Source organism: Coptis chinensis, chromosome 3, assembly GCF_015680905.1.
Source record: "Coptis chinensis isolate HL-2020 chromosome 3, ASM1568090v1, whole genome shotgun sequence".
In the NCBI taxonomy this organism is placed as follows: Eukaryota; Viridiplantae; Streptophyta; class Magnoliopsida; order Ranunculales; family Ranunculaceae; genus Coptis; species Coptis chinensis.
Window position 1 is genome coordinate 116,870,244 of NC_141458.1, and position 22,580 is coordinate 116,892,823.

The 22,580-nt window shown below is 33.7% G+C and overlaps 2 protein-coding genes and 1 long non-coding RNA gene across 4 annotated transcripts; 2 read left to right on the forward strand and 1 right to left on the reverse strand.

Annotated features, from left to right (window-relative positions):
* Window positions 1-418: 418 nt before the first annotated feature.
* Window positions 419-4,265, forward strand: LOC147513430 (uncharacterized). 2 transcript variants are annotated; one of them, XM_086596479.1, is made up of 3 exons: window positions 419-583; window positions 1,716-3,898; window positions 3,975-4,265. In XM_086596479.1, the coding sequence occupies exons 2-3, from the start codon at window positions 2,037-2,039 to the stop codon at window positions 3,976-3,978; spliced, it is 1,866 nt and encodes a 621-aa protein (XP_086452605.1). In that variant the 5' UTR covers window positions 419-583; window positions 1,716-2,036; the 3' UTR covers window positions 3,979-4,265. The 2 variants fall into 2 exon arrangements, with proteins under 2 accessions (XP_086452605.1, XP_086452606.1); XM_086596480.1 differs by having other exon boundaries at window positions 4,074-4,265.
* On the reverse strand, window positions 3,289-15,922 carry LOC147513431 (uncharacterized). The gene is made up of 2 exons (XR_015215459.1): window positions 15,562-15,922; window positions 3,289-4,921 (listed from the first exon to the last, which is right to left on the reverse strand). It is a non-coding gene; the product is annotated as an uncharacterized LOC147513431 (long non-coding RNA).
* A 123-nt stretch (window positions 15,923-16,045) lies between these two features.
* LOC147513432 (serine/threonine-protein phosphatase PP1-like) lies at window positions 16,046-21,946 on the forward strand. The gene is made up of 4 exons (XM_086596481.1): window positions 16,046-16,879; window positions 19,583-20,142; window positions 21,021-21,230; window positions 21,464-21,946. Exons 1-4 carry the CDS (start codon window positions 16,696-16,698, stop codon window positions 21,482-21,484), a joined length of 975 nt encoding a protein of 324 aa, XP_086452607.1. The 5' UTR covers window positions 16,046-16,695; the 3' UTR covers window positions 21,485-21,946.
* Window positions 21,947-22,580: the final 634 nt, after the last annotated feature.

The window sequence follows — 22,580 nt, forward strand, 5'->3', positions numbered from 1 at the left end:
TTTATTAAGTGTTGATACTTGTTAGTTGATGTCTTTTCAACTATATCTATATTTAATTTTCAAACAAGGCTAAATAGGAGCGAAAAAAATGGGGAAGGAGAGTAAAATGGATCACGCTTTTGTTTTTTCAGTTGTTGTGGCATACCAAATAGTGATATGATGCTACAGTAGCAAAAAAAAAAAAAAATGACATGTTTGCATTTTTTGACCAGAATTGGGCCGATAGTCGTTACCGGAAAGAAAAAATCATTGTCCAAAGTACTAGATAACGCAAAAAAAAAAAAAAAAGTAATGTATTTAAATTACAAAAAGATGTAAATTACATTATTGAAACTCCACGTGAAAGCTGACGCATGAAAATTTGTCTTTATTCACCCGCCTTAAACCCTCCGCTTGGCCTTTTTTTAAACACATGTGTTTGCGTTTTCTTTTCTTCTTGTATTGTTTTCTAACACGAGGCGCCCTCTTTTTTCTCTGTTTCTCGTCGTCACTTACCCACACACCCCTCTCCTTCCTTCACTTTCTCCATCTCGATTTAGCCGGCTTTCGGACACCATGTATCTTTCGATATTCATCTTTTCAGGTAATCTCGAAATTTTATACATGCATGAATGAATTTTTTAGTCCTATGAAGATATTGAGTTTGAAATATTTTGATTTTTTGTGATATTTATATTGGTTTCTCTGGAGAAAGGTTTTTAGCTTCGATATTGTTCAGGATGAAAGTGGTTTGCAATCGATTCACAGAAAACGTGTATTTTGATCTTATATTGAATTGTTGTGCATGACAATGCACTATGAAGAGTTTGAAACTTTTACGATAGTTTCAGGGCAAATTTTCGTCCAAATTTGTCCATGTATTCAATAATATGTTGGCAGGGGCATGGCACCATGCTCGAAATTATTTAATTTGGAATGTGTGGCTATTAAGGGATGAGTTGCATACGTTCCATGTAACGGAAGGACTCATTTTTTGCCTTAAATGTGGAAATGGTACTTGAAAGTTGGATATATGAGTGTATAAGTGTCTTTAAATAAGATGGTATGTCCGCAACTCCTTTGTGGTTTGATTGTAAGCATTTTCTTAGAAATTACTAAAGAAATGTGAAGTTACTAGTTAAACTGATATAGCTATGGAGTAGGGACTATGATGACTACGACGTGTGTTACAGTCATTGCTTGTCTTGAGTCCTTCCTAAGCTATCTCAATATAGGCAGTTGCTCTTGGAACCAGTCTGTGCCTATTCACTAGATATACTTGGAAGTACATGAAGGGGGTGCATCTGCAGTTGCATTTCATCTGGAAGTTCTATTAAAACTTGGTAAAGATTTGGATAGAACTTCTTCATTTGAGTATGATTGCATAGATGTTAGTCATGTTCTTATGTTTAAATGTTTTATAGTTATCTCCTTCAAGTGATTGCATAAGATTTTAAGAGTAATACGTCTGTTGGGGATATTGTAATATGTTATCTTTAGTGATTGTCGACAACCCAATATGAGTCCACCATTACAGTAGTAAAAGATTTGATGGTAATTACCATGCTTTTTATATTTCATGTTTCTCTATTCTTTAGTGTTTCAGGTCTCGTGTATGTAGATTTTTGCCTTCTCATTCGATATTCTGCGTAATTTCTACAAGCTACATATTCTCACTTTTTATCTTGTTTTTGCTATGTCTTTTTTACATACTTGTGTCATTTTTTTTGGAACAGAATGATGAGCTTCCAAGAGTTCTTATGAAGCATATAAGGTTCTTTGTGCTCGTCTTTCCCTTCTGAGACTGATTGGGAGAACCTAGTATATCAGAAAATGGATCGCTGTGATACATCGGGCTTTGTTAGTGGGGGTGGATTTTTTTCTTTTGTGTACTTCTAACGTTATATCATGTGAGCACTCTCTTAAGCCCCCTTTGAAGTCGGACTGGCTACCACGTTACATCTAGAGTTGGTCCAGATTTCACATAAGCAGGAAAGGAAACCAAAATCCTGCATTTTGGTTTCAATTCTGGTTCTGCCTCAAAGGCTTCGACAAATATGAGTAAAGCTATGAAAATTGGAGAAGTTGGTGTAAATTGTTGCGCTGACACTGTTTTACGGCTTGAATCACCCAGTGCCTCCCTGGTTTCGACCTTAAAGGGAACTAAGAGGAAATGGAGTCAAAGTGACGGTCTATTAGGCCCTGAAGACGGCTGTTTACTGGCTCTTGGACTTGGCCATCCGATGACTTCCTCTAACAGCATGCTTGGTTCAGCGACTGGTTGCACAAGAAGTTCTTTGACACATTATGCTTTGGATATCGATCTCCAGCTTGGAAATGAAAAGTATTTGCGTCCTCATAAATGTGCCCCAGTGATTCCAGGACCTAAGCTTGACCTTGAATTGAGTTTATCAACAGTAGCTGCTGAATCTAGTGTAACTAGTGTCACATTAGAGACACCATTGAGTGGTAGCACAGCTCCTGTAGTGGATGAAGGTTCAACATCATCTCACTGGAAATTTGGTAATGCTGTTGCTCAGTGGCATGCATTGGAGAAGAGACAGAGTGGCCTTGTTGGTAACCAAGTTCCTGGTAAAGTTTCTTCAGAGCTCTCTCCAACAATGATAGTCATATCGAAAAGTTCAACAAACTGTGCATCTGGGTCCGCTAAGCTGCCGCAGCGCAGTGCTAATGCAAAAACCTGTTGGTTTGATGGATGTGGAAAGGGAGCTAGAGGTTCTTCTGGTTTTTGTATAGCCCATGGAGGTGGCCGCAGGTGTCAGAAAGTTGGCTGCAATAAGGGAGCAGAGGGCCGTACTGTGTATTGCAAGGCCCATGGCGGTGGCCGTCGGTGCCAGTATCTTGGGTGCACAAAAAGTGCTGAAGGCTGCACAGACTTTTGTATTGCTCATGGCGGTGGCAGGCGTTGCAATCATGAGGGTTGTACCCGAGCTGCAAGAGGCAAGTCAGGTTTGTGCATTAGGCATGGAGGCGGAAAGAGGTGCCAGAAGGAGAATTGCACTAGGAGTGCAGAAGGTATGTCTGGCCTCTGCATTTCTCATGGAGGTGGCAGGCGCTGCCAGTATCCAGAATGCACTAGAGGTGCACAAGGGAGCACTATGCTCTGCAAGGCTCATGGTGGAGGCAAGAGGTGCACGGCTTTGGGTTGTACTAAAGGAGCGGAAGGGAGCACACCATTCTGTAAGGGCCATGGTGGAGGAAAGAGATGCTCATTTGAAGGGGGTGAAGTCTGCCCTAAGAGTGTACATGGAGGTACCCTCTTTTGTGTGGCACATGGTGGTGGCAAGCGGTGTGCTATTCTAGGATGCACTAAGAGTGCAAGGGGGCGAACAAGTTTCTGTGTTCGTCATGGGGGAGGTAAGAGGTGTAAGTTCGAAGGATGTGAAAAGAGTGCACAAGGCAGCACGGACTTCTGCAAGGCACATGGAGGGGGCAACCGCTGCACCTGGGGCCAGTCGGGTTCAGAGTTGGGAAATCAATCTGCTGCTCCGTGTGATCGCCTTGCCCTGGGAAAGACTGGTTTCTGTGTCTCCCATAATTCGCTTCTGCAAGATGAGCAGGTGCATGGGGGTGGGATCCTGGTACCTGCAGGCCGAGCTGTGAAACCTAGCAAGGCTGAGAAGATGAGAGAAGTTGTCGCTATTCAAGACAGACTGGTTAATGTTATGAAGCTGAGTGATGGTGGAAGCAGCCCGCAATGTTGGAATGGTCGGCAGTTGGAACTTTCATTGCAGTTACCACCCCTGGCTCGTATGCCTATTAGGAATGACATGTTACCGCAAAGTGTAGTTTCACTTCCCGAAGGTAGGGTGCATGGTGGGAAGTTGATGGCAATGCTGGCAACGTGTTCAGATATGGATCCAAGCAGTGACAACCAGGTGTACATACCAAAGTGGCCGTAAGTAAATTATTAGGTTCCTCTTCTCGTGTTTGATTTGTTCTTGGCAGGTAACTGCTTGCTCATACTTTTACAGGTGACTGGGAGAAAATAAGTTATCCCTCTGGTCACTTATATCTTTGGGTTATGCTCTTACAGACATATCTTTGACACCCTTCCGAAACAATAAGTGCAGATGATGTCTAGCTATACAAGATGTCCATTCAGCATGCAGGATAGGGGCGAAGGTTTGCTTATCTTGTAAATACTTACATTAGAATGTGTTGGTTTTTGTGAATATATATACTTTAAATGTTATTTTGATTGTAGCAAAAATGACTATAATTACAATCTTTTAGTTGTTAATCAACTGCTGTTCATTGTTTAATTTGACGACCCATAGTCATTTATATGATCCCATGTAAAAGATGGGGTGCAGTATTTACACCCTTACTAATGGGATTGGCACTCCTGACCCCTTCGACAAATTCCCAGGTATTGGCACCCTCTATTAATTGTATAAATTGACGTACATCCCTCCATTATCACGGCAACAAACTTCCGCAATCTTTATATATTTGCGGCATTGAGTTACCATGGTTTTGGCGGCATCTATTTGCCGTGGGTTTTGGGATATCACGATATCCGTGGGTGTTCAAAATTTGAAGTGAAAAAAAATGTCATTTATGGCAAACTCGCTGCCATGGAATGTGGGATCTCACGACAACTCCCTATCCTTATCGTGGAACTATAGGGCATGTGGGGATGTAAAATGATATACAGGGAATCACTATTATTCTTATACCCTTTTGCTAAAGGGGTGCTATTCATCAGGTCAATTCAGATTCTAGGTGTACAACACTATAGTTTCAAGACTTTGTTGTGCCGGTTCGTGGGCTTTGCTCCAAGTTTTGGGTTAGTCCGACTGGATTGAGCCTTAGTAGTGTGTTGGGAACGGGCCATCCGCCCACCGAGGCACTGACACATAATCTAGTATGGCTTGAAGTGTTTTTTGTTTTCTATAAACAATGTCATATATTAAAACTAGCTTTCGAACCCGTCCTACGAACGGGTGTCACTATATTAAATTATTCTAAAAAATATTAGCAACTATTCATAGCTATGAGATATGAAAATTATATTAATCACTTGTTTAAATTTTTTGCACTACTCTCTATCAAACGAAAAGCACCAAATCTTGGTAAAACCCACGATTTATTTTTGGTTGTTATATTTAATAATAGAAGTTTAATTGAAATTTTGTGAGAATGCTCAATGTGGCGAAGATGATATTGAAGCTACTTAAATAGCAAGACATTCTCAATCATGGTAAAATAATTATAATAAGTACTACTTAAAATGCAAAACTATATTTGTCGAGATATTATATTCTCCCTATATATAATACAACTATATTTCGAGGTTAGTTCAATACATTTGCATCAAGTTTCTAATTTTACGTTAATTATTCTTTGATGCTAGTTCAATGTATGTAGTTGGATCTAGTTTCTGATTTTCCATTAATTATTCTTTGAGGTTAATTCAATGTAGTTGTATCAAGTTTTTGATTTCCCGTTAATTATTATTTGAGGTTAGTTTAGTGCAGTTGCACCAAGTTTACGATTTTCCGTTAGTTATTCATTAAAATTAATTTAGTGCAGTTCCATCTAGTTTTCAATGTTTCGTTAATGACTCTTTGAGATTAGTTAATTGCATTTGCATTAAGGTTTCAATTTTTCGTTAATTACTCTTTGAGGTTAGTTTAATACATCTACATCCAGTTTTTGATTTCCCGTTAATTACTTTTCGAAATTAGTTCGCATCTAGTTTCCAATCAATTTCCGATTATTTATGCTTTGAGGGTAGTTCGATATAGTTACATCCGGTTTTCGATTTCTAGTTAACTATTCTTTAAGGTTATTTTAATGCATTTGCATCCAGTTTCTGATTTTTCGTTAAATATTCATTAAGGATATTGCATCCAATTTCTGATTTTCCATTAATTATTTTTCGAAGTTAGTTTAATGCATTTGCAGCAAGTTTTCGATTTCCCGTTAATTATTTTTTTAGGTTTGTTCAATGTAGTTGCATCAAATTTATGATTTTCCATTAATTATTCATTGAGGTTAGTTCAATGCATTTGCATCCATTTTTTTTATTTTTTTATATTCGTTAATTAGTCTTTAGATTAGTTCATTATATTTGCATACAACTTTCGATTTTTCATTTATAACTCTTTAAGGTTAGTTCAATACATCTGCATCTAGTTTATGATTTATGATTATTTATGCTTTGAGATTTTAATTAGTTCGATGCAATTTCATCCGATTTCTGATTTCCCGCTAACTATTATTTGAGGTTATTTTAATGTATTTGCATGTAGTTTTAGATTTTCCACAATTATTCTATGATGTTAGTTCAATGCACGCTTGCATTTGGTTTTTTATTTCCTCGTTAATTATATTTTGAGGTTAGTTCAAACGCATTTGCATCCAGGTTTCGATTCATCGTTAATTATTATTTTGAGGTTTGTTTGATGATTTTTGCATACCGCTTCCGATTCATTGTTAAATAAATTTTTTCAAGTATTTGCATCCAATTTCTAATTTCCCATTAGTTATTCTCTCGACGTTAGTTTAATACAGCTTGCACCCAGCTACGATTTCTAATTAATTACTTTTTGAGTTTAGTTTATTGCATTTGAATAAAAATTTTAATTTTTCATTAATTACTTTTGAGCTCACCAATGTATTTGAATCCAGCTTTTCGATTTCCTTTTAATTATCCAATATTGTGTGTAATACCAATTTTTACTTATTCATATGTAGTGTCCTTGCAAAACATGACATAAAAAAATAAATTATGTTTTATTTACTATATTGGATCATCAAACATTATCCAGCCCTTCATTTTTTCACTAATTATTCTTTAAATTATATACCGACTAACTATGTGGGATCTTCAAAGATTATCTACGAACGGGTGCTGTCATATTAATTATTCTGAAAAATATATTCAACTATTATATACAAATATTATATTGCTTACTCATCCAAATTTCTTATAACATGAAAAACCTCACGTACTCTCTATTAAAAAAAAATAACTCGCTATTAATAAAACCCTTCAACTTCATTTGTTGTTTAATAATAGAAGTTTGATTGAAGTTTTATGAAATTGTCTAATAAGATAAAGTTCATATTGAAGCTACTTGAATAGCAAGGTGTTCCCAATTATATGAAAAAAGATTAGATAAACACCGTTTTAAATGCAAAAATATACTTATTGAGATATTCCCACAACATATAACACAACAATATTTTGAGGTTAGTTCAATGCATTTGCATCCAATTTCGATTTTCTCTCGCTTATTTTTTTTTTTGAGGTTAGTTCAATGCATTTGATCCAGCTTTCGATTTCTTTGTTAATTATTCTTTGTTGTAGTTTAATGCATTTGCATCCAATTTCCAATTTCATCGCTAATTATTCTTCGAGCTCGCTTAAATGCATTTGCATCTAGTTTCCGATTTTCCGTTAATCATTTTTTTAGATTAGTTTAATACATTTGCATCCTGGTCGGTTTCGATTTCTCGCTTTATTATTCAATGAGGTTGTATTTGCATTTAGTTTTCTCGATTTCCGTTAATTATTGTTTGAGGTTAGTTCAATGAATTTGCATCCAATTTCTGATTTTCCGTTAATTATTTCTTGAGGTTAGTTCAATGCATTTGCATCAAATTTATTTTTTGAAATTAGTTTAGTGTAGTTGCATCCAGTTTTCGATTTCATGTTAATTATTTGTAAAGATTAGTTTCACGCATTTGCATCTTGTTTCCAATTTATAGTTATTTTTTTTAGGTTAGTTCAATACAATTGCATCTAGTTTCTAATTTCCCGGTAATTTAATATCTGAGGGTTAGTTCAATGTATTTGCATCCAGTTTCCGATTTCCTGATAATTATTTGTTGGTGTTAGTTTGATGTATGTGCATTCAAGTTTTGATTTTCCGTTATTTATTCTTTGAGGTTAGTTCAATGCAGTTGTATCAATATTCTAATTGTCCATTAATTAATTTTTAAGATTAGTTTAATACTTGCATGTGCATCCAATTTTCGATTTCCCGTTAAATATTATTTGAGGTTAGTTCGATGTATTTGCATCTAGTTTTCTATTTCTCATTAATTGTTCTTTGATGTTAGTTTCATGCAATATTATATATATTTGAAAATATTTGTTATTATTGGGGGGTTTTTTTTTTCCAGTTGTTATTATATATTTTGTGATGTTATTTTTTGTATAATTTAATTTTTCATATATAATTTGTTTTGGTTTGGTTTGGTATATAATTTATTTAAGCCCAACGTCTACTTTAACTAAATCAATAGTTATATAAATTATTTAAGCCAACGTCTGTTTTAACTGAATCTCGTTATTCCGCTAAAATTGGAAATTATAAAATTCATAAATTTAATTAAAATATGTCGTAATTATTGTGGCCCGTGGTTTTTGAAATCTTTAACTATGACTAAATTTTACACTTCAAATTTATTCAAATTTATTTGTTAGACCCATATATATAATGCATACAATACAATTTTATTTGTTTTTGGTGTACACTATTACTTATTTTATGATTAGTTTATTTTTATTTTCCTTTTTTCCCAGTCACATGTGTGGTTAACAAATGCATAAAGTAAATGTTCAAGCAACTCAATTCATTTTTTTCATTTGTTATTTCGTAGTTTCATTATCATTTTCTAGAAAGAAAACTTTGTTATGTTAAACTTCACCCGAGATTAGTGTGGAAAATATTTTTTGTATGTATAAGGGTTTTAGGAAAATCGCTTTTGGTTGAAAATATTGCTTTTGCAATTTAGTTATTTTTTAAGTTAGTTCAATACAGCTTGCATCCACTTCCGATTTTTCCTAATTTAATCTCTGAGGGTTAGTTCAATGCATTTGCATCCAGTTTTCGATTTCCTGACAATTATTTGTTGGTGTTAGTTTGATGTATTTGCATTCAAGTTTTGATTTTCCGTTAATTATTTTTTTTAGGTTAGTTTAATGCAGTTGTATCAATATTCTGATTATCCATTAATTAATTTTTAAGATTAGTTTATTAGTTTAATGTTTGCATGTGCATCCAATTTCCGATTTCATGTTAAATATTATTTGAGGTTAGTTCAATGCATTTGCATCTAGTTTTCTGTTTCTCGGTAATTGTTCTTTGACGTTAGTTTCATGCATTATTATATATATTTGAAAATATTTGTTATTATTGGGGGTTTTTTTTTCCAATTGTTATTATATATTTTGTGATGTTATTTTTTATATAATTTAATTTTCCACATGTAATTTGGTTTGGTTTGGTTTGGTATATAATTTATTTATTCCCAACGTCTATTTTAACTAAATCAATAGTTATATAATTTATTTAAGCCAACGTCCGTTTTAACTGAATCTCGTTATTTTGTTAAAATTGGAAATTATAAAATTCATAAATTTAATTAGAATATATCGTAATTATTGTGGCATGTGGTTTTTGAAATCCTTAACTATGACTAAATTTTACATCTCAAATTGATTCAACTTTATGTGTTATGCCCATATATATATTGCATACAATACAATTTTATTTGTTTTTGGTGTACACTATTACTTATTTTATGATTAGTTTATTTTTTTTCCCTTTTTCCCAATTACATGTGTGGTTAACAAATGGATAAAGTAAATGTTCAAGCAACTCAATTCATTTTTTCCTTTGTTCTTTCATTGTTTCATTATCATTTTCTATAAAGAAACTTTGTTATGTTAAACTTCGTCTGATATTAGTGTGGAAACTATTCTTTGTAGCGTAAGGATTTCAGGAAAATCGTTTTTGGTTGAAAATATTATTTTTTGCAATTTAGTTTTTTTTTTCCATAATTAGCTATATGTTTTAGAAAAAGTTTGACATTCTGTGAAACTATAGATGAGATTGTTTATTTATTTATATTATACTTTTTTATAATTAGTAATAAAGTTTAGAAAAAAATTGGAGTCTAGAGTGCTCCAAAAAATAGATTGGTGAGGGTATAACTATAATATATATCTAAAGATTTGGAATTTTTTTTTTTTTTTTTTTTCGTAATTAGTATTAGAGTTTAGAAAAAGTTGGAGACTCTGTAAAGCCTTGAAAAATAGAGCCAAGAAGGTATAACTATAGTATATACTAGATTTTGGACCCGGACATACCCCCGGGATCTATTAAATATTTTGTGGGCTGAAAATGCTTTACAAAATGTCTCACACACATTTCAATCGAATATATTTTTATTGAAAATAAACCGAAATACATTAATGACCAACGATTATGGTACATAAGTACTTTGAAACTAATTAAGAGATCAAATTGAGATAGCCTCATCACTTTGTGGTTTAGGATATTAATCCGTAATTTTCAAATAGAATTATCTTAAACTCGATCTATCTTGTATAATAGTTTTATTATATTTATAGTGATTTAGCGCAAATTTTTGAATCATAATATATTTTTATTAAAAATAAACCAAATACGCTAATGAGCAGCGATTATGATACATAAGTACTTGAAAACTAAGGGATCAAATTGAGATAGCCTATTCAATTTGTGGTTTAGGATATTAATCCATAATTTTCAAATAGAATTATATTAAACTCCATATAGCTTGTATAATAGTTTTTTTGTAGATTTATGGTGATTTAGCGCAAATTTTTGAATCGTAATATATTTTTTATTGAAAATAAACCAAATACGCTTAATGAACAAAATACATGGTGTATAAGTACTTGGAAACTAAGGGATCAAATTGAGATAGTCTATTCACTTTGTGGTTTATAATATTAATCTGTAATTTTCAAATAAAATTATTTTAAACTCGATCTAGCTTGTATAATAGTTTTATTAGATTTATGGTGATTTAGCGGTAAATCATCACCGTTCGGCTTACATACTAATGTGTACAAATCACTAAAACAGATTGATTATTTCCATATCCTCAAATAATACACTACTCCCACTTGAAAAGATTTATCATATGAACGCAGTCTTACTTAACAGTGTCGTTATATTAAATTATTCTAAAAAATATTAGCAACTATGCATAGTTATGAGATATGAAAATTATATTAATTACTCATTTAAATTTCTTGCACCACTCTCTATAAAAAGGAAGCACCAAATCTTGATAAAACTAATCGACTTTTTTTTTTTATTATTGTTAGGTTTAATAATTAAAGTTTTGTGAGAATGCCTAATGCGGCGAAAATAATATTGAAGATACTTGAATAGCAAGGTATTCCCAATCACAATAAAAATAATTATAATAAACACTGCTTAAAATGCAAAACTATATTTGTCGAGACATTTATTCCCCCTACATAAAATACAAATATGTTTTAGGGTTATTAATTCAATGCATTTGCACCAAGTTTATGATTTTTCATTAATTATTCTTTGAGGTTAGTTTAATATAGTATGTTGCATCCCGTTTCTAATTTCTCATTAATTATTCTTTGAAGTTAGTACAATGCAGTTGCATCAAGTTTTCGATTTCCGTTAATTATTATTTGAGGTTAGTACAAAGTGTGCAATTACATCCACTTTATGATTTCCCATTAGTTATTCATTAAAGTTAATTTAGTACGTACAGTTGCATCAAGTTTTTGATGTTTCGTTAATTAGTCTTTGAGATTAGTTCATTGCATTTGCATCCAGGTTCCAATCTCCCCGCTTACTCTTTGAGGTTAGTTCAATATATTTGCATCCAGTTTACGATTTCCTAATTGTTTTTCTAGGTTAGTTCGATAGTTTACAATTTCTATACGGTTTGCATACATGTAAGAGTCTGCTTTTTATAAACTCACTTTTATTTTGGGTTCATAATTACTTGTAATTATTCATATGAGAAGGCTAAAAAGTGGATATTTATGCCTTTGAGGTCGGTCGCGATGCGCTTACATCCGACTTCGATTTCTAGTTAACCATTTTTTTATGTTATTTCAATGCATTTGCATCTAATTTTTGATTTCCGTTAGTTAATCTATGATTTTAGTTTAATGCAGCTTTTGCATCCAGTTTTAGTTTTCCGCAATTATTCTTTTAGATTAGTTCAATGCAGTTTGCATATAATTTTAGATTTTATGTTAATTGTTCTTTGAGGTTAGTTCAATGCATTTGCATCAAGTTTCTGATTTTCGGTTAATTATTTTTTGAGGTTAGTTCAATGCAGTTACATCAAATTTATAATTTCCCGTTAATTATTCATTTAGGTTAGTTCAGTGCAGTTTCATCCATTTTTTAATGTTTCATTAATTAGTCTTTGAGATTAGTTCATTACATTTGGATCCAGTTTCCGATTTCCCGTTAATAACTCTTTAAGGTTAGTTTAATACATATGCATCTAGTTTATGATTATTTATGCTTTGAGGTTAGTTCGATATAATTATATCCAGTTTTTTTATTTTCCGTTAACTATTCTTTGAGGTTATTTCAATGCATTTGCATTTAGTTTTCGATTTCCCACCAATTATTTTATGAGGTTAGTTCAATGCAGCTATATCTCGGTTTTTGATTTTATGTTAATTATTTTTGAGTAAAGTTCAATGCATTCGCATTCGGTTTCGGTTTCTCATTAATTATTATTTGAGGTTTGTTTGATGTATTTGCATACCGCTTTCCAATTTTCCGATAAATATTTTTCAAGGATTTGCATTCAATTTCTAATTATCCGTTAGTTACTCTCATCACTAGTTTAATGCAATTTGCATAAACTTTATGATTTCCCATTAATTACTCCTTGAGCTCAAGTTATGTATTTGAATCAAATTTCCAATTTCCTTATAATTATCCAATGTGGTGTGTAATACCAACTTCTAATCGATCCATCCAGAGTGTCCTTGAAAACATGACATAAAAAAGTAAACTATGCTTAATTTACTATGTGGGATCATCAAGATTATCTAGTTTTCGATTTCTCAATTAATTATTCTTTAAATTATGCATGACTCACTATGTGGAATCTTCAAAGATTATCTACGAATGGGTGTTGTCATATTAATTATTCTAAAAAATATTTGCAAATATGCATAACTATTATATATTAATATTATATTGATCACTCAACCAAATTTCTTATAACGTGAAAACCTCACTCTCCATTAAAAAAAAAAAACTCACCTTTGATAAAATTCTTCAACTTCATTTGTTTTGTTTAATAATTGAAGTTTAATTGAATTTTTGTGAGATTGCCTAATAAGGCGAAGTTCATATATATTGAAGCTACTTGAATAGCAAGGAGTTCCTAATCATACGGAAAGAGATAAGATAAACATCATTTTAAATACAAAACTATACTTATCGAGACATTCCCACAACATATAACCCAACTATGTTTTGAGGTTAGTTTAATGCATTTGCATCTAGTTTCTAATTTTTCGTTATTTATATTTTGAGGTTAGTTCAATACAGTTGCATCCAATTTTCAATTCCCATTATTTATTTTTTGAGATCAGTTCATTGCAGTTGCATCCAGTTTTTGATTGATCGTTAATTATTCTTTTCGGTTAGTTCAATACATTTGCATCAAATTCCCAATTTTATATTAATTGTTCTTCGAGGTCAGTTTAATGCATTTGCATCCAGTTTCTGATTTCCCGTTAATTATTCTGTGAGATTAGTTTAATGTATTTGCATCAAGTTTTCGATTTCTCGTATTTATTATTTGATAAAGTTGCATTTGCATTTAGTTTCCGATTTTCCGTTGATTATTGTTTGAGGTTAGTTCAATGAGTTTGCATACAGTTTCCGATTTCCCGTTAATTATTTCTTGAGATTTTGCATCCAATATATTTTTTGAGATTAGTTCAATGCAGTTGCATCCGGTTTTCGATTTCCCGTTAATTATTTTTTAAGATTAGTTCAACGATTTGCATTATGTTCCCAATTTATAATTAATTTTTTCTTTGAGGTTAGTTCAATACAGCTTGCATCCAAATTTTCGATTTCCCGTTAATTTAATCTTTGAGGGTTAGCTCAATGCATTTGCATCCAGCTTTTCTGATTTTCCGACAATTATTTTTGATGTTAGTTTGATGTATTTGTATCCAAGTTTTGATTTTCTGTTAATTATTATTTGAGATTAGTTTAATGCGCTTATATCCATATTTTGATTTTCTATTAATTACTTTTAAGATTAGTTTAATGCTTGCATTTGCATCCAATTTTCGATTTCCCGTTAAATATTATTTGAGGTTAGTTCGATGCATTTGCATCCAGTTTTCCGTTCCCCATTAATTGTTTTTTGTCGTTAGTTTCATTCAATATTATATATATTTTAAAATATTTATCATTATTGTTTTGCCGTTATTTTTTTTTCATTTTCTATTATATATGTTGTATAATTGTTTTTAACTATGTTTTGAAGCCATGTTAAGGATATATTCGAAATAAGTCGGTGTTTTATCATAGATACTAAAATTGTATGATTTGTAATAGGAAATTAGTTTATACAAATCACCTATTTTTTAGCATTTTTTTTTATTTGATCAAATATATAAGAATTGGAACACTAAAAGTGTTTGATTCGTATTTCTACAAATTACCTATTTTTTTAGTAATTTTTTTTTATTTGATCAAATATATAAGAATTGAAAATACACTTAAACTCTCAAAATATAAGAATTATAAATACACTCAAACTCTCCAAAGAGTTCCATGTACGTGGGAGACTATTAGAAAATATTATCTTTCATATTAGAGTGCCACATAAGATAGAAAAAAAAGCTAACTCTCATATTAGAGTGCCACATAGGAGAGAGAAAATCCTTCTTTAAAGGTCTCTGCTTTAGTATATAGATAGTAGATCTAAGGATTAGGTCTCCTTATCGCCGGACCCCATTTGTGTTGGCGACTCCAAAAAACATTATTACAAGTGTGCCATTGGTTTCAAAAAATCTAAAAAAAAACAATTATTACAAGTGTGACATTGGTTTCAAAAAATCTAAAAAAAAAAACAATTATTACAAGTATGTCATTGGTCCCTAAAAAATTGAATTTGAAACTCCAAACTTAAACGACTCGGCTAGGTCGTTTGGACTAAGTCCCAAACGACTTGGCCACACCGTTTGGGACTTAGTCCGAATCGCGACGCCCACACCGTCGAGAGCCCAAAAACGTAACTTTGAATTTTTTTTCAAAGTTCAAATCCTAACGATATGGCCACATCGTTGGAGACTTAGTCCAAACGGTGTGACCATATCGTTGGGGATTTTTCTAAGTCTAAACGGTGTGGCCATTTTTTTCAAAGTTCAAATCCCAAACGATATGGCCACATCGTTGGAGACTCAGTCCAGACGGTGTGGCCATGTCGTTTTGGGATTTGAACTTTGAAAAAATTCAAAGTTCTCTTTTTGGGCTCTTGACCGTGTGGTAGGAATTGCGTTTGGACTAAGTCCCAAACGGTGTGACCAAGTCGTTTGGGATTTAGTCAAAACGACTCTAGCCGTGTCGTTAAGTTTGGGGTTTCGAATTCAATTTTTTGGAGACCAATGACATACTTGTAATAATTGTTTTTTTTTGGATTTTTTGAAACCAATAGCACACTTGTAATAATCGTTTTTTTTTTGGAGTCCGCCCAACACAAATTGGGTCCGGCAGTAATAAATACCTAAAATTATAAGAAAATAAAAACAAAGTCTGCATCTAACACACACTTCCGAAGATACTGCATAGCCAAATGGTGATTTGCCCACCGAGCTAACTAACTTTGGAAGATGCATTTCGGAGGAACAAAGTCTGCATCTAGTATGGCTTGAAGTATAAGCTTATAGAACAACTCATTTGAAAATGACCCTCTAACAAAAATATAGCCATAGTGCTATGCTGTTAAACAATTCTTGATTGACAAAAAAAAAAGTTTATACGACAACTAAAAAAAGTTTTGATAGTATCTAGAAGAAGACGACCACAATTTACTTAATATATTTCCAATATTCAATATATATATATTTTTTGATTATTTAAAATATCTATCGTTTTAAATGAGAATATAAGAATTTATTTTAAAATGTTGGCAGGGTTCGAATCATATACTTCTGGTATCATTACCCAAATTTTTTACCAACATGCACTTTTAGTCAATATCGCGTAGTAGTCCAAATTTCTTCCATTACATAATGTCCCAATGATGCGCACAAGTTTCTTGAAAAAGAAAAATCATCACATTGAAAACTACTACGACTTGTGGGAGTGATGATGCACATCAATTTGTTGCTTGGTCCAAAGAGAACTGTTCTTCAATTCTTATCAACCAACTCAATAAAATGCCCAGCCCCACTCACAAACCTAAAGTAGCTTCTTCCAAATATTCCCACTCACAACGTCACAAGACTTCAATTTAGGCACGACTTGTGATTTATTTCCGATATTTACAACTTTTTGTTTTCGTTTACAAGGAAATGACAAGACTACAAGAGGCGGGAAAAGAAGGGACGGCCCCAAAAAAAAGGCCAAAGAAACAAAAAAGCCAACACACGCACCCTTGAACTTGAAGTTGCAGAGCATCGAACGAATTGACCAAACAAACAAAAACCCTGACACACTTCACTTCTTCTCCACCCTAAAAAAAAAAATTATTCTCTCCTCCTCTTTTCTCTCTCAAACCCCTCCCACCACTCCTTACTCCTTTCCTTATTTACACCCACCCACCCACACACACTCTCTCCAAAAAACAAACAGAGGAAGAAGAAGAAAAAAGTTAGAGTTTTTAAGGTTGTGTATTGGAACTAGTACGTAAGTAAAGATGACAATGGATGGGAAAGTGTTGGATGATATAATAAGAAGGTTACTTGAAGCGAAGAACACACGTGTTCCGAAGCAAGTCCAGCTTTCTGAAGGAGAAATCAAACAGCTTTGTATCACTTCAAAGGAGGTTTTTCTTAGTCAACCCAATCTACTTGAACTTGAAGCACCAATAAAGATTTGTGGTACATATCTATTTATATATTCCTTCATTCTATTTGTTTGTTTGTTTGTTTTTCTTATCATATACTTGTTTATTTAAAGTTTTGATTTTTGATACACTAGAGAAATAACTCTCAATGTGTTATGTTTTCTTGTTTATGCTGCATCCATTGGGATACTGGGATAAGGGAATAAAGTCTTTTGGTGTGAGATGGATAGAGGGCCATAGGTTATATGACTATTCTAGGAATAGAAAGCCGGTCCTAATAATGCTAGAACCTACAGGCTCTGCATCTTTGGGTGGAATCCTAGCTAGTTCGTCTATACTTTACTTTAATCTTGTGGAACTGTTCTTTCGCAGAAGAGCCATATGGTTGGAGAGATTAGAAGACACTATTAGAGTTCAGTATTTGCATTTATGATACCTTTCATATCTTTGGCCGATTGGGCGCATATGGTTGGAGAGATCATTAGTTGCATTTGGAGTATGATACCTTTTGTATCTTGTGGCACATATGGTTGGACAGGAATATATGACACTTTGATGGAGTGTTGTGTCATTTGGAGGTTGTTTTGTATATCATCTGCCTGGTATTCTTATGGGCCCAAGTGGACAAGGTCAGAAGGAGACCAAAGAGATACCTTTTTAGCAGTGTGTGTATATGGTATTCCGTTGTGAGTTGATTCAGGTTATTTTGCTCTCCTTTGTTCCCTTCTCTTAGTCCCTTTCTGTATTGTTCCTATATTCTTGTATTTTGCCCTGGTTCTTTTAGATGTTTGTAATTCAATTGCCTGGCAAGTGTTAGCTTAGCGACCACATCCAAAAGGGTCTCTATGCGATGTACACAATCTCAGGCAAACGGACTAAGCAAAGACAGTAGGGTATCCCTTTCTACCCCTGTTTTTGAGTGAATATATCTGATAAACCATAGTTTTTACTTTTTACCAATCAAAATTGAAAATAATAAAATTAAATAAACAACAAACAGAATAAAGAAAAAAGGAAATGGAAAAGTGACTAAAGAAATGGAGAAGGATTACAGTTCCGGTTTTCTTGTGATGAGGGAGTGTCCAGAGATTTCTAAACTCAAGTCTATTGTTGAGAAGCACCTTAGTAGGCATGAGGAGCAGTTTCTTCAAAACTACAATATTCCGGACTCGGTGTTAATGTTCTTCCATTGGGACTCGGTGCTGTAAGTATCTAACTAATATACAAGTCACTTGTAAATTGACACTAAACAACAGCACTTTATCTTGCCTTCCAATACACAGCTATATATATTTTTTTTTCAGAAGATTATGATTTGTTGTAGAATTTCAATTAGGGGCACCACCTCATCCCCTGATAAGGTATGCATGCCTAAGAAGATGGGAGTCGGGTTTCGGAAATACTGAAAGTGGCATTTGGAGATGAATCATTTCAGATGAGTATGAGTATGGAACTTGGTTCACAAAATTTGTTTCCATTTACTTATTCGAATTTTGTATGGTCTATAATACGAAACCTTTGCCAAGGAAATTATTGGGAAAAACTGAAAGGAAGGGAGTCCTATTTCAGTGTGATGGTGGTGTGGCGATGTGAATCTAAGAAGTCTACCTCTAAACATGTTCCCTAGACAACGATAGGTTAGGTTTGTAAACAACCTTCTCATTTACAACGCAGGAGACAATTCTTGAGAAGGGGATTCAGAAACAACTGTAATCTTTGGAAGATGCAAGAGACAACTGCTTTAACGAATATTTGCACAGGTCAAGATGTTGAAACTGATGATGACAAACTGTGCCAATGCGTGACCAGGAGGTGATTGTGGAAACCAAAATGCTAGCTGATCAGAAGGTGGGTGTAAACTAATTTCTCCTTTTGGAAGAAGAAATGGCCTCTGAAATCAGATTTTTGATGTTGTGCTCTGTTCCGAATAATTCTGAAGACAGATAACCTGAATAGGGGAAGAAAATAATATAGGATCAATGCATTGTTTGCACGTGAGCAGAAGAATCGCCTTCTCAGCTACTCAGGGAGAGCATGGCTGTGAAGGAATATTGCGACTGACTTATGGTTGGTTTCAGGTATACCAGTAATATGTACACAGCGTCTATATATGTAATCAGTAGGAGATAGGAAATGTTGATAGCTCCCTCTCATTGCTATTTTTGCGCTTATTCCTTGTGTTATCTGCTGGATTCTATTGGTTGAAAGGTTAGGATCTTTAAGGACTCTTGCTGGACTGGAGACAAGTTGTCACTGATATGTTGAAATAATAGGTTCTGCTATGACATCAGTTAGTCAGACGTATTATTCAGGGTTGTAAGGAGTGGTACTTGGATGAACTTCGTAATCAGCCTCTTTTGTGGGTTTTCCCTGCGAGTCTCCATTTAACTGTTGCATTGTTAAGTCAATATACTAAATTTTAATAATATAATAAACTTTCAGATCATTGGTACTGTCCATCATGACTGCTGCCCCAACCCCACCGCAACAGCCCCTTATTGGCTTTTTCTTTTTGATAAGGACACCAACAGCCCTTTCATCATCAGCATTGTCCTAACTTCTAATGTCATTACATGAATAGTTTATATTGTTTCCCTTGTTATTTAGATATAGCCATAATACTGTTTCAGTAAATAGCAAGGTAGACATAAACTCAGAATATTTTCATCACCTGATCAAATGAATATCACTGTTTTCAGAAGCAGAACAATTAATTTTCCTCGTTTGTCTTTGGCAGGGGATATTCATGGTCAATATTCTGATCTTCTCCGCCTATTTGAGTATGGTGGACTACCACCCGCGGCAAATTATTTATTCTTAGGTGACTATGTTGATCGTGGTAAACAGTGCATAGAAACCATTTGTCTTCTTCTTGCTTTCAAGATCAAATACCCATATAATTTTTTTCTCCTTAGAGGAAATCACGAATGTGCTTCTATCAACCGCATATATGGTTTTTATGACGAGTGCAAGAGGAGGTTTAACATCAGACTTTGGAAGATATTTACTGACTGCTTCAATTGCCTGCCAGTTGCTGCTCTTATTGATGAAAAAATCCTTTGTATGCATGGAGGATTGTCCCCTGATTTAAAGAACCTGGATCAGATCAGAAATATTGCTCGGCCTGTTGATGTGCCAGATCAGGGTCTTCTTTGTGATTTATTATGGTCTGATCCTGATAAAGATGTTGCCGGATGGGGGGAGAATGACAGAGGTGTATCTTACACTTTTGGAGCTGACCAGGTTTCTGAATTCCTTCAGAAACATGATCTCGATCTCATCTGTCGAGCTCACCAGGTAAAATTAACTTGAGTTCATTGTTATCTCACCCACTCACTCAGTCAAGTTTATGTCGTGTTTGAGAAGACTCACACGGTTGTACACCCTCTGTCGTGATATGGCAAAGACAATTTCACAATTGGCATTCATTCTGTGGTTCTGCTGCTCAAGTGATAAGTTTATCCTTTGGGTCTAGTATAGTAGTACCATTGGTGGTTTAGGTAGAATCACCAAAGCATTTTCGGGTAAAACTGATATTATTAATTTTTCAGTTTGATAATGTTGAATAGATATCTCCCAGTTGTGTATGTGGGTCTACAAACAAAACAAAGCTTTCACTAGGACATGGTCTTTGTCCTATTGACAGTCCTTACCACTTGCTAATATAAAATCTTACAATTTGACCCTTTTTTAAACCCCTTTAGAATTCACCTCTCGCCGCAGTTGTAATTTGTGAGTCATTTTTGTTGAGTTCCTAGCAAGTTTTTGATTGATATCGATCCCCGATTCTGTAATTCATTAAACTAAATTTTTGTTAGAGTTCATGTTATATATTTCCTCTCGGGTTGGCCCACTACTTGTTCTGCCTCCCCTGTATACGTCAGGTGACTATACCGAGTTCTGTACAAACAGGGGTCTCATTAAGAAATGAAATTTCAACACATTGAGAGGAAAGTCATTTAGTTAGTGTACTTTTATCTATCAATGTTCGATGTCAGACTGTAGGTTGATGTCGGTAAGCATAGTAATGATTTCACATAATTTATTTCAGTAAGGGATTTCTTATTAGTTGCTACTTTGCATGGTTGAAACACTTTGTAAATCGAATTTGAATGCAAAATGAGTCTGTGCAGAACGAGTTTTTGATATTTACAAGTTACTATGATCATGATCAGGTTGTGGAAGATGGATACGAGTTCTTTGCAAAAAGAAAGTTGGTAACCATATTCTCTGCCCCAAATTACTGCGGGGAGTTCGACAATGCTGGTGCCATGATGAGTGTGGATGAGCAATTGATATGCTCGTTTCAGATTCTTAAACCTTCTGACAAGAAAGCGAAACTGGGATTTGGCAACATGTCAAGACCAGGAACGCCACCCCGTAAGGTACTATATAATAATTACTACAGAAATCTCTAGCTTATAAACGCTAATCGGTTCTCTTGCAAGAAATTCGTGGCACAATTACCGACAGTTTATATGTTTCTGCCTTCACTGCCCACATGGTGCATGTTGTACTTGGAATGGTTCACCACTTAAATATTTGGACTTTGCTGCAAAATGAGAGTTGCAAGCAGTAATAGAGGAATGACTTGAGACCTTTTTTCTTTTTTTTTTAGGGTGGCAAAAGCAAAGGATGACCAAGCATAGGTTCATTGGGTTGTAAGAGAGAAACCTTGCATACCACTTCTGCATCATTTTGTACGTGACCTGCTGAGTCATCATCGTTCATGTCAGAGTACTCTGGTTGCTAACAAGATGATTGTTGTCTTTTGCGACACGTGGCTTTCTAGATGTAATTTTAACTAGTATTGTGACAGCATTTTGGATATAATTAAATGTAAGTCTGCTGGGCTATTCCGTTTCTCCACTCTTGTTGCTTCTTGAGGGCTCTAATTGTCATATGCGTTTTTGGTTAGTAGCTTATGATGGGTTAGTAGCTTATGTTGCGTTTTTGGTAATATGGGCTGGCGCCAAGTTGTTGAGGTAAACCAGATGAATGGTTAAATTTCCTCTATGTGCGTGTATTTTTTATCTAGCAAGTTTTGTTCGTCATAACGATTGTTATAAATTCTAGTTAATTCTGTTTAATATTTTGTGAAGTGATCAGTCTTTGAAAAGAACTATTTTTTTCCTTGCAAAAAAAGAAGAAACATTTGCTGAAAACAGACCTCATCATTTGATTAATTTCCTTTATCGTTTCAATATGGTGCTACAATGAGGGAAACTTATTGGATTACCTACTCTTATTAAATTGAGATAGTGAATCTTGATTCTTGTGAGTTTTCTGGAGTACATAACAGGTAATGTGTTGATTTTTTCTAAAGATGATCTATATTGTAGGAAGAACATTTCTACTAAAAATCAGTTTCTAATTTATTATTTTTCATGGTGGAATTTCTTTAGAGTTCATATAAGTGGAGTTCATATCATGAGTATGTATTAGTAAAAGTCTAATAAACTTTTAAAAAAAAAAAAAAAAAAAACAAAAAAAAAAAAAAAATACACAATTAGTTCAAACGTTTTATTCTACAAGTTCATTTCCAGGCTTACTGAGAGCTAGCCATATCAATTGAGTAACATTACAGAATTTTAGAAAGATCTACAAGCCCTTTTTGTTTCACATGGAAAGCTTTAGGTATGTTCAAATTTTTGCTCTTGGGTTTAGGGGCTTTCTCGCAATGATCAATTGCCCCTCTAAATGGGAAATTAGAGTCTCTCGCCCAACCTCCAAAT